The 14,896-nt window shown below is 39.3% G+C and overlaps 1 protein-coding gene across 4 annotated transcripts in view; it reads right to left on the bottom strand.

The window, feature by feature from the left end:
• The window catches only part of HSD17B4 (hydroxysteroid 17-beta dehydrogenase 4), an 87,860-nt gene that overhangs the window by 1,335 nt on the left and 71,629 nt on the right, over positions 1-14,896 (bottom strand). For all 4 annotated transcript variants that reach the window (NM_214306.1, XM_021081510.2, XM_085009720.1 and 1 more), the window contains 1 exon segment: positions 13,984-14,111. In NM_214306.1, the coding sequence (NP_999471.1) occupies positions 13,984-14,111 (128 nt within the window).

The following is a 14,896-nucleotide window of genomic DNA, read 5'->3' as shown; positions in this document are numbered from 1 at the left end:
TATGACGGATGGAAGGAACAATTAAGTTCATTATTACCAACCAAAATGCTGTCATGTTAAAACACTACGAGTTCCTATACTAGTTCTGTATTTGACCTAACAACAGAAAACTTGTACCAGTTCTCCCTCAGTACCAAGTACTCTATCAGTCAGGTAAAAATGATAAAACATAGTACAACTTACTGAGAAAAGACATATGGAATAGATTTTTAGCCAGATTGAAAAAAACAGTAATATCCATGTCTACATAACATTACGAAGCAGCCCCTCAAATACAATCTCACTTGAGAAGCACACCCATCAACCTGAAGTGGGCATATCAGCAAAGTTCAGAACATTTAAATAACCTCTCAAGGCCACAGAACCAGCGAGGAGTAGGCTGGGACTGTTTCTTCAGTGGTCTCTGTTTAACAATGTCTCCTGCTTATTAACTAGCAGCAACTCAATCTCAGAAGCAAATCCTCATCAATTACTTAAAACTTTTTATCCCAGAAATAATAAAAAGAGAACTTCATTCGATCAGAATCAAGTCCTAAGGATTCAAATTGGAGACTGGAATTTCCAAACAGATTGATTTCACTGTGCAATTACAGAAATGATGGTCTACACAACTCTTGAAAAGGAGTCAGTGCTGAGACCACCTGGCCAGATGCTCAAGTCTGAGAGGGACTTGCAACATAAAATAAGAACACTTGTTTCCTTAAAGTAAATATATGGCTATTTGATGGTTGTTATTCAGTGGAAGAATTTTATAAACAAATCTTTGTTCCTCTCTTAACGGTTTTCTTAAGATAGATTCCTAGAAGAATTACTAAATCATGGCATTTCTTAAGTTTCTTGATGCTTCCATATCTGCAGTTTTCAAACTGTGCACTTTAGTGCACTGAGGCATCACAGCAAAGTAACACATATACTATGGAACATCTGATTTTTTGGAGGGAAATACAGTGACACTGGTCAAACACAACATGAAAACTACTCTTGTTTGGATCTAACTACTTAATAAACTGAACCACTGTACTCAAACCAAAGTTCTGAAACCATAAGTTACCACAAAGGAAGAAAGTCAGTGAAACAGCCAAGTGTTTTCCAGAAAGACTATGCCAAATTAATACTCCTCTAGCTACGTTTATGTTCTTATCCCAACCTTAACAGTATTTTCTTAATCTTTGAAAATCTGAAGCAAAAATTAGATACTTTAATTTGCATGTTTTAGATAATGGGAAAAATTAATAGTTGTTCTCATGTACATTAGTCATTTTTATTTCTTTCATTCATTACTGGTTCATGTCTCCTGTCAATTTTTTATATTGAGATCTTAGTGCTGTCCAGAATTACTACAGATTATTAATACCAATACTATGTAACATCATTTTTTTTTTCTCTAGGTTTATGGAATATCCTATGGAGTCCAACATGCAGAAGCCTAAACTACTGCTCTATTGAGCTTATGTTCCTTATTTCTACCCTTGCTTTAATCTACTAAAGGATTAACTGAGCATCTACAGTATACTAGGCAATATTCTATGCTAGGAAAGAGATAACTCTCTGTTCTAATGGAAGTAATGTTATAGGAGAAGAATCAAAAAATGAAATGTACACAAGTAATTAAAGCCTGTTATAAATGCCATGAAGGATTCCATTAGATAATATAACAGGAAGGAACTACTTTGGATAAAGCAAAGCCAGCCATGCAAAAAGATAGGGAAAGAAACTTCAGAAAAGGCAAATGAACAGACACTGAAAGAGTAAAAACTGATGAGAAGGAACTGAGAGGAAAGGCAATGTAAACTGAAGCAGCATTGCAAGTGATGAGGCAAGCAGTGTGGGATAAAGCTGCAAAAAGGAGCAAAGGAAACATCACATATAATAATAGCTGTTTGGATTTATTCAAGCACAAAAGGAAATATGGAAGGTTTTCTTCAAGTGGAATGACCTATAATCTCATTTACATTTTTTTAGGGCCCTACCCACAGCATATGGAGGTTCCCAGGCTAGGAGTAGAATCAGAGCTATAGTTACTGGCCTACACCACAGCCATAGCCATGCCAAATCTGAGCCACATCTGCAACCTACATTACAGCTCACTCAATGCCAGATCCTAAACCCAGTGAGCAAGGCCAGGGATGGAACCTGCATCCTCATGGCTTACTAGTCGGATTCGTTTCCACAGAGCCATGACAGGAACTCCTCATTTACATTTTTAAAGATAACTCTAGCTCCTATGTGGAGAACAGGCTGGTGGAAAGACAAGAGTAGCAGCGGTAAGGACCAGTCGGGAAGTCAGGTGAGAGACAACAGAGGCTTGGATCATGATGATAACCCTGTTGTTGAAAATGAATTCAAGATACATTCTGGAGAAAGACCAAGTAAAATCAAGGAAAGAAAGGATGGGATGCAGAGGTATAGAAGGAAGCCAGGACAATTCTTATACTACTGAGCATCTTAATTTGGGTAGACAGATGATATTGCCATTTACTGAAAAGAAAGACTGTGATTGAAAAGTAAATCACAAGTTCTATATAGGACAAAGTAAGATGTCCCATCAGAGATGCCAAGTAGAGTGCTAGCTGGATCACTATGGAACTCAGAGAAGATGAATGAGGGGGACAATTAAATCTGCAAGTCATCAACATATAGGTGGCTCTAAATATGAAAGGATAGATGGACTCATTTAAGAAAAGAGTGTTATTTTTAAAAAGCCCTGAAATGAGCCCTGAAAAACACCAAAATTCAATGGTTGGGGGTAAAAGAAGATACCAAAGGAGATTAGGAATAGCAAAAAGGAGATGAGGAAAGCAAAACTGGAGAATAAGTGGCATGAAAGCTAAGGGATGAAATTATTTCAAAAAGTTGGTGGCTAACTGAATCAAATGCTGCTGAAAGGCTGAGAAAGACATACATAAACAGTCACTGGGTTTAGCAAAATAGAGGTCATCAGTGAACTTGACCAGAACATTATCAGTGGAGTAATAGATGTTAAAGTCTGATAAGAGAGGGCAGAAGAGCAGTCAAGACAGAATGTTTAACACTTTGCTGCCCAATAAAGTAACCACTAGCCAGCCATGTGGCCACTGAGCAGCACGTTAAGTAGGGTTAGCCCTGGCTGAAATGTATCCTAAGTATGAAATACACTCTGGACTTCAAAGATTTTTTTCTAAAAAGGATATAAAAAATGCCATTAATACTTAATATGGATTATACGTTAAAATATTTGAAATTTACTGGGTTAAATAAAATATATTAAAATTAATCTCACCTGTTTCTTTTTTATCTTTTTTAATACGGCTACTAGAAGATGATGGGGTAGAAGGACTGGAACTTACCTTCTCTCATAAATGCAACAAAGTTACAACCAACTGCTGAGCAACCTTCCACAAAACAGACTGGACACCAATATGGCTACTAGAAAAATTTCCATTACATACACGGTACACGTTTTATGTCTACTGGACAGCTCCGGTTTAGACAATTCTTTGGTGAAAAGCAGCAAAGAAATGATATAACAGGCTGGATAGGGATGTGATATCAAGAGAGAGTGTTTGCTTTAAAATCAAGATGTTAGCTTGCCTCTACACTATGAAACAATTAGGTAGTGGAATGGGAGAGGATAGGAAAAGCAGCAATCACTACGATTAGATACCTGGATAAGTGAAGAGTCTTGGACAGGAAAACAGAAATTTCCTTCAACATAATGTATAAGAAGAAAAGAAGATGGGACAGATGCTGACAAAATAGATCTGATGATGGGAAAGTAAACATTTTCATCTGAAAGGTTTTTTTTTTTTTTTTTTCAAGTGAAGCAAGAAGAAAGGTCATGAGCTGAAAATGAAAGAGAAGTGGGGGAGTTTTGAGAAAACAAGTATGAAATTCTCATCTCTGACAACAAGAATGGAGGCTTATTTGAAAACCATAGTAAAAGAGCTAGACAGTGCTTATAGACTATTGGAGGCTTGTGATAAAAAATTTAAAAGGAAGCCAATATGTCTACTTGGATGGCTCTTCTCCTGACTTCTTCATCTATTCAGGTACAGATGCAAAGATAGAAGAGAATGGGGTTAAAACAGGGTGGCGTTCCAGGCAAGTAAGATGAGAGAAAGACAAGGGAGTTGAGGGCATTTTTCAAGTGAGCTATTATGAGGATGGACCATGGAATCTAAGCTCAACAAGGAGAAAGGAAAAGACAGAAGGGAGCTGACAAAAGGAAAATGGGGCTGTCAGCAAACTGGAGGCCTCCGTGAAGCTGGAATAACATAATAAGGTAACAAAGCTGTAAGTGATGATGCTGGAAAACGGTGATGTTTCAAAAACCCTCAGTGTCAATCAGAACCTCTCTGAAGATTATCATTAACAATAAACACCTAGGTTTTCACCAAGTTTTGCTTTTGTTTTAATTTTGTGACATTTAATTCCATTCCATATGGTAGTGACTACGACAAATTGAATGACATTAAAAAACAACCATTACCTAAGTAACTGCCTAGTACCACTTACTGAGTAATCCATTCACCCCCAAAGGTCTGATATTCCTAGCAATTATATAACTGTTTCCCTAAATCCTATATTTACTCTTTACATATAAGCATTTCAAATATATCTAAAAGAAAACTTAATTACCCACTTGGTAGCCAGAATGACTTTTCAAAATTAGATGATGTCACTCCACAGCTCCACAGCTTCCTATACACATGAAATCTAGATGTCTTGCCAAGAACTACAAGGTCCTATGTGATCTAACCTGTACCCACCTCTCCCTTTTCACCTCCTGCCTCTCTCCCCAGTGTTCATTTAACTGGCCTCCTCACAGTGACAGAATTCCAATAAGCAGAGCTGCCTCTGCGCCTGTTGTTTCTTTAGCCTTACAACTCATTCCCTCACTCTGTTCAGGTCTCTATCAAGCCTTTTTGGAGAATGTTATCTGAAAGAGTCCCTCTATCCTGTCACACGCTAATCCAGGGGTTGGCAAACGACAGCCTGTGGGCCCAAATCAGTCTGCTGCCTGTTTTTGTAAACACAGTGTTACTAGAACACAGCCACATCCATTCCCTTACACACAATCCATGGCTACTTTAACTCCTCAATAGCAGAACTGAGTAGGTACAACAGAGACCACGTGGTTTGTAAAGCTTAGAATGTTTACCATGGAACTCTTTACAGAAAAAGTACGTCAACCACTGTTGTAATTCCTTACCCCAACTTATTTTTCTTCCTACCTGAAATTGTATTTCTTTTCAATTTCCCTCTAGAACTAAGCTCACACAGATGGAGCCCTGTCTGGTTCAATCACACCTAAAACATGAATAAAAGGAGGTACTAAATAAATACCTGGGAAGGAATTAACTGAGGGCTCACTCAGTACAAGGCACTACAATAAATACTTAATACATATTACTGAATTTAGTTACCATAACAATCCTTTGGGATTATTACAATTCATTTTGCCAATGAGAAAGTTAAGGTTTAGAGTAGGTGGCAGGGCTAACTGAGATTCAAACTCAGATTTATCTGATGCCAAAGAACATGTTTTTAACCACTTTTTTAAATTAGCCTTTCTATCCAAGAAAACTGAACATTTTCCCCTTTATTCAAACTGCTCAGTTCCTTATAAAGTTGTATAGTTTTCTGCAAATAAGGTCTGTGCTTTTCTTGTTAGGGCAGTCATTGGTATTTTGTAATTGGGTAGTGATTATAAACAAATTTTTAAATTATATCTCCTAGGAGTTCTGGTTGTAGCTCAGAAGTTAACAAACCTAACAAGCATCCATGAGGACACGGGTTCGATCCCTGGCCCCACTCAGTGGGTTAAGGATCTGGCGTTGCCAGGAGGAGTGGTGTAGGTTGCAGATACAGCTTGGATCTGACATTGCTGTTGCTGTGGCTATGGCACAGGCCGGCGGCTACAGCTCCAATTCCACCACTAGCCTGGGAACCTCCATATGCCATAAGTGCGGCCCTAAAGAGACAAAAAGACAAAAAATTTAAAAAAAATAAATACATTATATCTTCTAGTTGATTCTGCTGCTTTGTGAAAGCTATTTTTAGATAATTACTGCATGTGCAACCACCTACTTCAACTCCTCCTAAGAATCAATCAGTTGATTCTCTTGGGCTTTCTAGCTGCATAATCATAATTCAAAAATAACAAAATTTTCACCTCTACTTTAATTCCTACATCAGTTATTTTCATTTTGTCTGTTTGTAGATTGGCCAAAAGTTTCAGAACAGTATTAACTCATAATGGTCAGAGTTATGGTTAAAAATGGTCCTCTTGTTTTAATCATGATCTTTCCACGGAAATGCCTCTCAATGTTTTGTCTTCAGTAAGACACTTGCTATTATGTTCCATCCTTCTAATTCCAGTTTTCAAAGATGATTAAAACAAGTTCTTAATCTTATATATTAGGAATAAATGTCTAATTTTATGAAATACCATACGGTTTTTCACCTCTGAACTAATAATATTAATATATTAAAAGGTCTAGATGTGGGTTTTATACTGTTTATCTGCTAAAGAAGAATTTCCAAAAATTCAGTTTTAAAAAGTATCAGTTGAGAACAGAGGCAAGATGGTGGAAGAGTAGGGGGACATGCTTGCCCTCTCCCACAAACACAACAAAAAAAAACACATCTATGGGATAAATGACTCGCACAGAACAGCAACCAATCGCTGGCAGAAGAACCTAAGCTCCAATAACGGCAAGAATTTCGTGACATTACTAGGTAAAACAAGAGAAAAGAGGAGAGTGAGAGAAGGGGAATCCAAGCTGGACGGACGCTCCTGAAAGGGAACTGCAGAGGAGAAAGGGATCCCACACTCTGGAAAGTCACCTACTCGACGGAAAGATCAACCAAACTGGAGGAATCTCCAGATGCAGAGAAGAGTGTAGCAGTAAGTCGGAGTTCTGAAAAGCTGAGCGAGAACCGAACAGATCATCTGAACTACGAGCACAGTCACCAAAAATTGAGACGCCTGGGTGGGGGCTGGGCACCGAGACCTTGGCTCCAGAGGTTAGTCCCCGGGAAAGGGCTGGGGGGGCAGGGAGGATCGGAGACTGCTTGGGAGGTCTAGAAACCAGTCTGTCAAGTTTGACTGGGCAGAGACTGCCTGGGAGACTAGAAAGCAGAGCGTTGCAGGGGGAGGGAGCAATACACTAAGGGCGAGGAAGTGGAAAGCCACATCAGAGGGAACCTGGGAGAAGAGCTGGGTCTGCGCCAGTGTTGGGGAGGGGAGAGAAGAAGGGTTGGCCCCCATAGAATACTCCCCATGCCACAGCGAGCTTACTGGCCAGCTAGCTATCAGAAAGTTGTTCTTCGCAGTACATCCCCCCCACCGCCCTGCCACCCATTACGTACATGCCGGACCTGGGGCTGCCTACCATCCAGGAGGGCTAGCCTCAACAAATGCTGGAAACCTACCACCGCAGGGGCTGTCCCTGCCCTGGCCTGCTTGCCCTTTGGAGGGGCTACACACCCACGGAGCAGCACCAAACACCGCCAGCCCCTGGGAAAAGGCCTGCAGCCCAGAAAAATCTAGAACAAGCTTGGCCAGACCGAGAAAAGATCTGCCTAATTCTGAGACAGTCCTTCCGACTCAGGCTGCTCTGAGGAAGAACCTCTTGGGTTTGCAGCGGCCCAGCTAGCTGCTCCAGCCCTCAGGGGGTGCTGCACTCCCACGGAACAGCTGCCCAGCACTGCCACCCCCCTGCAGGAACCCCCGCACCCCAGAAAAGCTAGAACAAGCTTGGCCGGGGCGTGATAAAATCTGCCTAATTCTCGGACAGTCCTTCCGACTCGGGCTGCCCTGGGAAAGAGACTCTTGGGTTCACAGCAGCCCAGCTAGCTGCTCCAGCCCTCGGGGGGTGCTGCACTCCTGCAGAACAGCTGCCCAACACAGCCAGCCCCCTGCAGGAGCCCCTGCAGCCCAGAAAAGCTAGAACAAGCTTGGCCGGACAGTGAAAAGATCTGCCTAATTCTCAGACAGTCCTTCTGAGTGAGGCTGCCTTGGGGAAGAGCCTCTAGGGTTGGCACTGACCCAGATAGCTGCTCCAGCCCTTGGGAGGCGCTGCACTCCTGCAGAACAGCTGCCCAGCACCGCCAGCCTCCTGCAAGAGCCCGACAGCACAAAAACACCAGAGCAAGCTCTGCCTGGCCAAGTGAAATCTGCTCCCATAGTGGTGTGGACCTCCCAGTCCTGTCTGCCCTCAGGAAGTCCTCCTTTGCTTCAGAGAGACCCTGTTAGCCCCATCAACACTCCAGAAAAGCCACACTGCCTCAAAGAAGACTGACCAAAAACACCAGCCCTCAGGAAACATTTCACAGCAGTGAAAAGGCAAGCACTGACGGGCCATGGAGAGTACAACTCCACCAGGAAAAAGAAAACAACAAGCAAGATGAAGAAGCTGAGAAACCACCCCCAGTCAAACCAACAGGGGAACTCACCTAACACAGTCAACAATGAAACAGATTTCTGCAGTCAGACAGACCTGGAGTTCAAAAGAGAAATAGTGAAAATACTGAAGGAATTAAGAGAAGATATGAACAGTAATGCAGATACCCTCAGAAAGGAACTAGAAAATATAAGGAGGAGCCAAGAAAAACTAGAACATTCATTTGCAGAGATGCAAATGGAACTAAGGGCAGTAAAAACCAGAATGAATAATGCAGAAGAATGAATCAGTGATATGGAAGATAGAATAATGGAAATCACTCAATCTGGTCAACAGACAGAAAACCGAATCAAAAAACTGGAAAGCAATATAAGAGACCTATGGGATAATATAAAGCAGGCCAATCAATGCATAATAGGAATTCCAGAAGGAGTAGAAAAAGATAAGGGGATGGAAAATATATTTGAAGAAATTATCGCTGGAAACTTCCCAAATCTAAAGGATACTGAGTTCAAGATACAGGAAGCACAGAGGGCACCAAACAAGTTGAACCCAAATAGACCCACACCAAGACACATTATAATAAAAATGGCAAAAGTTACTGATAAAGAGAGGATCCTCAAGGCAGCAAGAGATAAGCAGAATGTTACCTACAAGGGAACCCCCATAAGAATATCAGCTGATTTCTTTACAGAAACACTACAGGCCAGGAGGGAATGGCAAGAGATATTTAAAGTGCTAAAAGGAAAAAAATATACTCTATCCAGCAAGAATATCATTTCAAATAGAAGGAGAAATAAAATTTTTTCCAACAAACAAAAGCTAAAAGAATACAGCAACACAAAACCCAGGCTAAAAGAAATATTGAAAGGGCTTCTCTAAACCAAAAAGAAAGAAAGGGAGGAAAAAGGAAAAAAAAAAAAAAAAAAAAAAAAAAAAAAGAACAAGGAGAGGAAGAACTAGGACTGAGGAAACCGCAATCAGAGAGCAGTCACTCAAATAAGCCAACATACAGATTTAATCATGAACATGCTTCAAACAAAATAAAATTAAAAAGAAAAAAATTAAAAAGAGTCATCAAAACCATAAAATGGGGGAAGGGATGTTAGGAAGTAAACAACCCTTTTTGTTTGTTTGTTTGTATGTTTCTCTTCTTAATTTTAATATAGTAATGAAGTGTTTGAACTTACAGGACCATCAGGCTAAAACACACAATTAAGGGGTTAGCATACTTAAAAAACAGGGCAACCACAAGCCAAAACCAAACATTGCATTCGCAAAAAATGAAAAAAAACAAAAAAAAACAAAAACACTCAAACAGATAATAACTGGAGACCATCCAACCAAAGAAAGAAAGGAAGAATGGAGAACCACAGAATCAACTGGAACACGAAGTTCAAAATGGCAATAAATAATCATCTATCAATTATCACCTTAAATGTCAATGGACTGAATGCTCCAATCAAAAGACACAGAGTGGCTGAGTGGATAAAAAGGCAAAAACCTTCAATATGCTGCCTACAAGAAACTCACCTTAGGACAAAGGATACATACAGACTGAAAGTGAAAGGGTGGGAAAAAATATTTCATACCAATGGACACGACAGGAAAGCAGGAGTTGCAACACTCATATCCGACAAAATAGACTTTAAAACAAAAGACATAAAGAAAGACAAAGAAGGACACTATTTAATGATTAAGGGATCCATCCAAGGAGAGGATGTTAACTATCGTCAACATATATGCCCCAAATATAGGAGCACCCAGATACATACAACAAATATTAACAGACATAAAGGGAGAAATCGATGGGAATACAATCATACTAGGAGACTTTAATACCCCACTCACACCAATGGACAGATCCTCTAGACAGAAAACCAATAAAGCAACAGAGATCCTAAAAGAAACAATAGAAAAGTTAGACTTAATTGGTATCTTCAGGACACTACATCCCAAAAAATCAGAATACACATTCTTCTCAAATGCACATGGAACATTCTCAAGAATCGACCACATATTGGGACACAAAGCTAACCTCAATACATTTAGGAGCATAGAAATTATCTCAAGTATCTTCTCTGACCACAATACCATGAAATTAGAAATCAACCATGGGAAAAGAAATGAGAAAAAACCTACTACATGGTGACTAAACAACATGCTACTAAAAAACCAATGGCTCAATGAGGAAATCAAAAACTACCTTGAAACAAATGATAATGAAGACACAACCTCTCAAAATCTATGGGATGCTGCGAAAGCAGTGCTCAGAGGGAAATTTATAGCAATACAGGCCTTTCTCAAAAAAGAAGAAAGATCCCAAATTGACAACTTAACCCTCCACCTAAACAAATTACAAAAAGAAGAACAAAAAAGACCTAAAGTCAGCAGAAGGAAGGAAATTATAAAGATCAAAGAAGAAATCAATAAACTAGAGATTCAAAAAACAATAGAGAAAATTAATAAAACCAAGAGCTGGTTCTTTGAAAAGGTGAACAAAATTGATAAACCCCTGGCCAGACTCACTAAAAAGAGGAGAGAAAGAACCCAAATAACCAAAACTGTAAATGAAAAAGGAGAAATCATAACGGAAAAAATACAAAAAAAACGTAAGAGAATACTATGAACAACTATATGGCAACAAGTTTGACAATTTGGAAGAAATGGACAATTTTCTAGAATCTTACAGCCTGCCAAAACTGAATCAAGCAGAAACAGACCAACTAAACAGACCGATCACTAGAAATGAAATTGAAGAGGTCATAAAAACACTCCCTACAAATAAAAGTCCAGGACCAGATGGCTTCACAGGCGAATTCTATCAAACATATAAAGAGGAACTGGTGCCCATCCTCCTTAAACTCTTTCAAAAGGTTGAAGAAGAAGGAATACTCCCAAAGACAGACAAAGATACCACCAAAAAAGAAAACTATCGGCCAATATCTTTGATGAATATAGATGCAAAAATTCTCAACAAAATCTTAGCCAACCGAATCCAACAACAGATCAAAAAAATCATACACCATGACCAGGTAGGGTTCACCCCAGGTTCACAAGGATGGTTCAACATACGCAAATCATCAACGTCATACACCACATTAGCAAAAGAAAAGCCAAAAATCATATGATCATCTCAATAGACGCAGAAAAAGCATTTGACAAAGTCCAACATCCATTCATGATCAAGACCCTCGCCAAAGTGGGTATAGAGGGAACATTCCTGAATATAATCAAAGCCATTTATGATAAATCCACAGCAAATATAATACTCAATGGAGAAAAACTGAAAGCCTTCTCACTCAAATCTGGAACAAGACAGGGATGCCCACTCTCACCACTGCTCTTCAACATAGTTTTGGAAGTCCTAGCCACAGCAATCAGACAAACAAAAGAAATAAAAGGCATCCATATAGGAAGAGAAAAGATAAAACTGTCACTGTACGAAGACGACATGATACTATACATAGAAAACCCTAAGGACTCAACCCAAAAACCACTTGAACTGATTAATAAATTCAGCAAAGTAGCAGGATATAAGATTAACATTCAGAAGTCAGTTGCATTTCTGTATACCAACAATGAAATGTTAGAAAAGGAATACAAAAATACGATACCTTTTCAAATTGCACCTCACAAAATCAAATACCTCCGGAAACACCTGACCACAGAGGTATCATGCTGAGAACTATGAAACTATAATCAAAGAAATCAAAGAAGATCTAAAGAAATGGAAAGATATTCCATGTTCCTGGATTGGAAAAATCAATATTGTAAAAATGGCCATACCACCCAAAGCAATCTACAGATTCAATGCAATCCCTATCAAATTACCCAGGACATTTTTCACAGAACTAGAACAAACAAGCCAAACATTTATATGGAACAACAAAAGACCCAGAATCGCCAAAGCAATCCTGAGAAACAAAAACCAAGCAGGAGGCATCACTCTCCCAGACTTCAAGAAATATTACAAAGCCACAGTCATCAAAACAGTGTGGTACTGGTCCCAAAACAGACAGACAGACCAATGGAACAGAACAGAGAATCCGGAAATAAACCCTGACACCTATGGTCAATTAATCTTTGACAAGGGAGGCAGGAACATCAAATGGGAAAAGGAAAGTCTATTCAGCAAGCATTGCTGGGAAACCTGGACAGCTGCATGCAAAGAAATTAAACTAGAACACACTCTCACCCATGCACCAAAATAAACTCAAAATGGCTGAAAGACTTAAATATAAGATAGGACACCATCAAACTCCTAGAAGAGAACATAGGCAAAACACTCTCTGACATCAACATCATGAATATTTTCTCAGGTCAGTCTCCCAAAGCAATAGAAATAAGAGCAAAAATAAACCCATGGGATCTAATCAAACTGAAAAGCTTTTGTACAGCAAAGGAAACCCAAAAGAAAACAAAAAGACAACTTACAGAATGGGAGAAAATCGTTTCAAATGATGCAACTTACACAACTCAACAGCAAAAAAGCCAATCAACCAATGGAAAAATGGGTAAAAGACATGAATAGACTGTTCTCCAAAGAAGATATACAGATGGCCAGCAAACACATGAAAAAATGCTCAACATCGCTGATTATAAGAGAAATGCAAATCAAAAATACCATGAGACACCACCTCACACCAGTCAGAATGGCCATCATTAATAAGTCCACAAATAACAAGTGCTAGAGGGGCTGTGGAGAAAAGGGAACCCTCCTGCACTGTTGGTGGGAATGTAAACTGGTACAGCCACTATGGAGAACAGTTTGGAGATACCTTAGAAATCTATACATAGAACTTCCATATGACCCCGCAATCCCACTCTTGGGCATATTATATATCCAGACAAAACTCTACTTAAAGGAGACACATGCACCCGCACGTTCATTGCAGCCCTATTCACAATAGCCAGGACATGGAAACAACCCAAATGTCCATTGACAGATGATTGGATTCGGAAGATGTGGTATATATACACAATGGAATACTACTCAGCCATAAAAAAGAATGACATAATGCCATTTGCAGCAACATGGATGGAACTAGAGACTCTCATTCTGAGTGAAATGAGTCAGAAAGACAAACACCATATGATATCACTTATAACTGGAATCTAATATCCAGCACAAATGAACATCTCCTCAGAAAAGAAAATCACGGACTTGGAGAATAGACTTGTGGCTGCCTGATGGTAGAGGGAGGGAGTGGGAGGGATCAGGAGCTTGGGCTTATCAGACACAACTTAGAATAGATTTACAATGAGATCCTGCTGAGTAGCATTGAGAACTATGTCTAGATACTCATATTGCAACAAAACAAAGGGTGGGGGAAAAAAATGTATACATGTAAGGATAACTTATCCCCTTGCTGTACAGTGGGGAAAAAAATTTTTTTAAATTTAAAAAAAAGTATCAGTTGAAAAACTCCACTAAAAAAACTATATGATCTGTCAACTCAGATATTGTGATCAACTCTGTCTTCTTCAGAGTTGCAAGGGAACTATCTTTTAAATCAGAATTTTGGAGTCAGCTATAAACTGCATTTGTCAAACAGGAAGCAATAATGACAGATAAACATTTTAAGAACTTTACCTTCTGAGGGTCAAGCTTGCCCAAGACTACTTCCATGAAAACTTCATCCGAAAGTATGAAGGTTGCATCAGCAGAACCTTTTGCAGGGCCCTGATACACTTTTCCAGCACCATTTTTTAGGTCAATAGCTGTGAAAAATAGAAAGATACCAATATGCGTCATTTTTTTCCTTCACCATATTCTCATATAAAAAAATAAAATAGGTGTTCCTGCTGTGGCGCAGCAGAAATGAATCCAATTGGGAACCATGAGGTTTCGGGTTCGATCCCTGGCCTTGCTCAGTGGGTTGGGGATCCGGCATTGCCATGAGCTGTGGTGTAGGTTGCAGGCACAACTGGGATCTGGCATTGCTGTGGCTCTGGCGAAGGCTGGTAGCTGTAGCTCCAATTAGACTCCTAGCCTGGGAGCCTCCATATGCCGTGGGTGCGGCTCTACAAAGACAAAAAGACAAAAAATAATTATAATAAAAAAAAATAAAGCAAATAAATGCAGACATTTTTAGAGTTTCCAAGTTACTGTGGTACTTATTTTATATTATACCTATTGTTTAGAAAAAACTTTTAAATACTCTTTTTGGCATGTCCTTTTTATAAAGAATATGATCTTTAAAACAGCCAATAATAGTTGTTATCCATTGAAAAAGTTTACGCGATAGAGACGCTTTTAATGTGAATCAATGTAGAGTAATGTAAGGAAGTTAAGTTGTTGGAAGCTATATGGTTAAGGCCTTTTAGATTCAAATAAACAGTACATAGTCAGCAAAGGAAGAAAGCTAAATTTTAAAATAGTTGCAGATTGGTTGGGCTGAGTGAAGGTAATACACATTGTAATCACTTTCAAACTCCTGAATTCATTAAAGGTTCTGCATGAATAAAACGATAGTCAAATTAAACTTTTAAAAAATATTTTAACT

This window comes from Sus scrofa, chromosome 2 (assembly GCF_054392235.1).
Source record: "Sus scrofa isolate SSC_HxYL_T2T_F1_AM1 chromosome 2, Sscrofa_HxYL_maternal_Yorkshire_Landrace_v2.0, whole genome shotgun sequence".
NCBI classification, from domain to species: Eukaryota; Metazoa; Chordata; class Mammalia; order Artiodactyla; family Suidae; genus Sus; species Sus scrofa.
The sequence above is the reverse complement of the archived record's forward strand: the minus strand, read 5'-3'. Positions and strand labels throughout refer to the sequence as shown.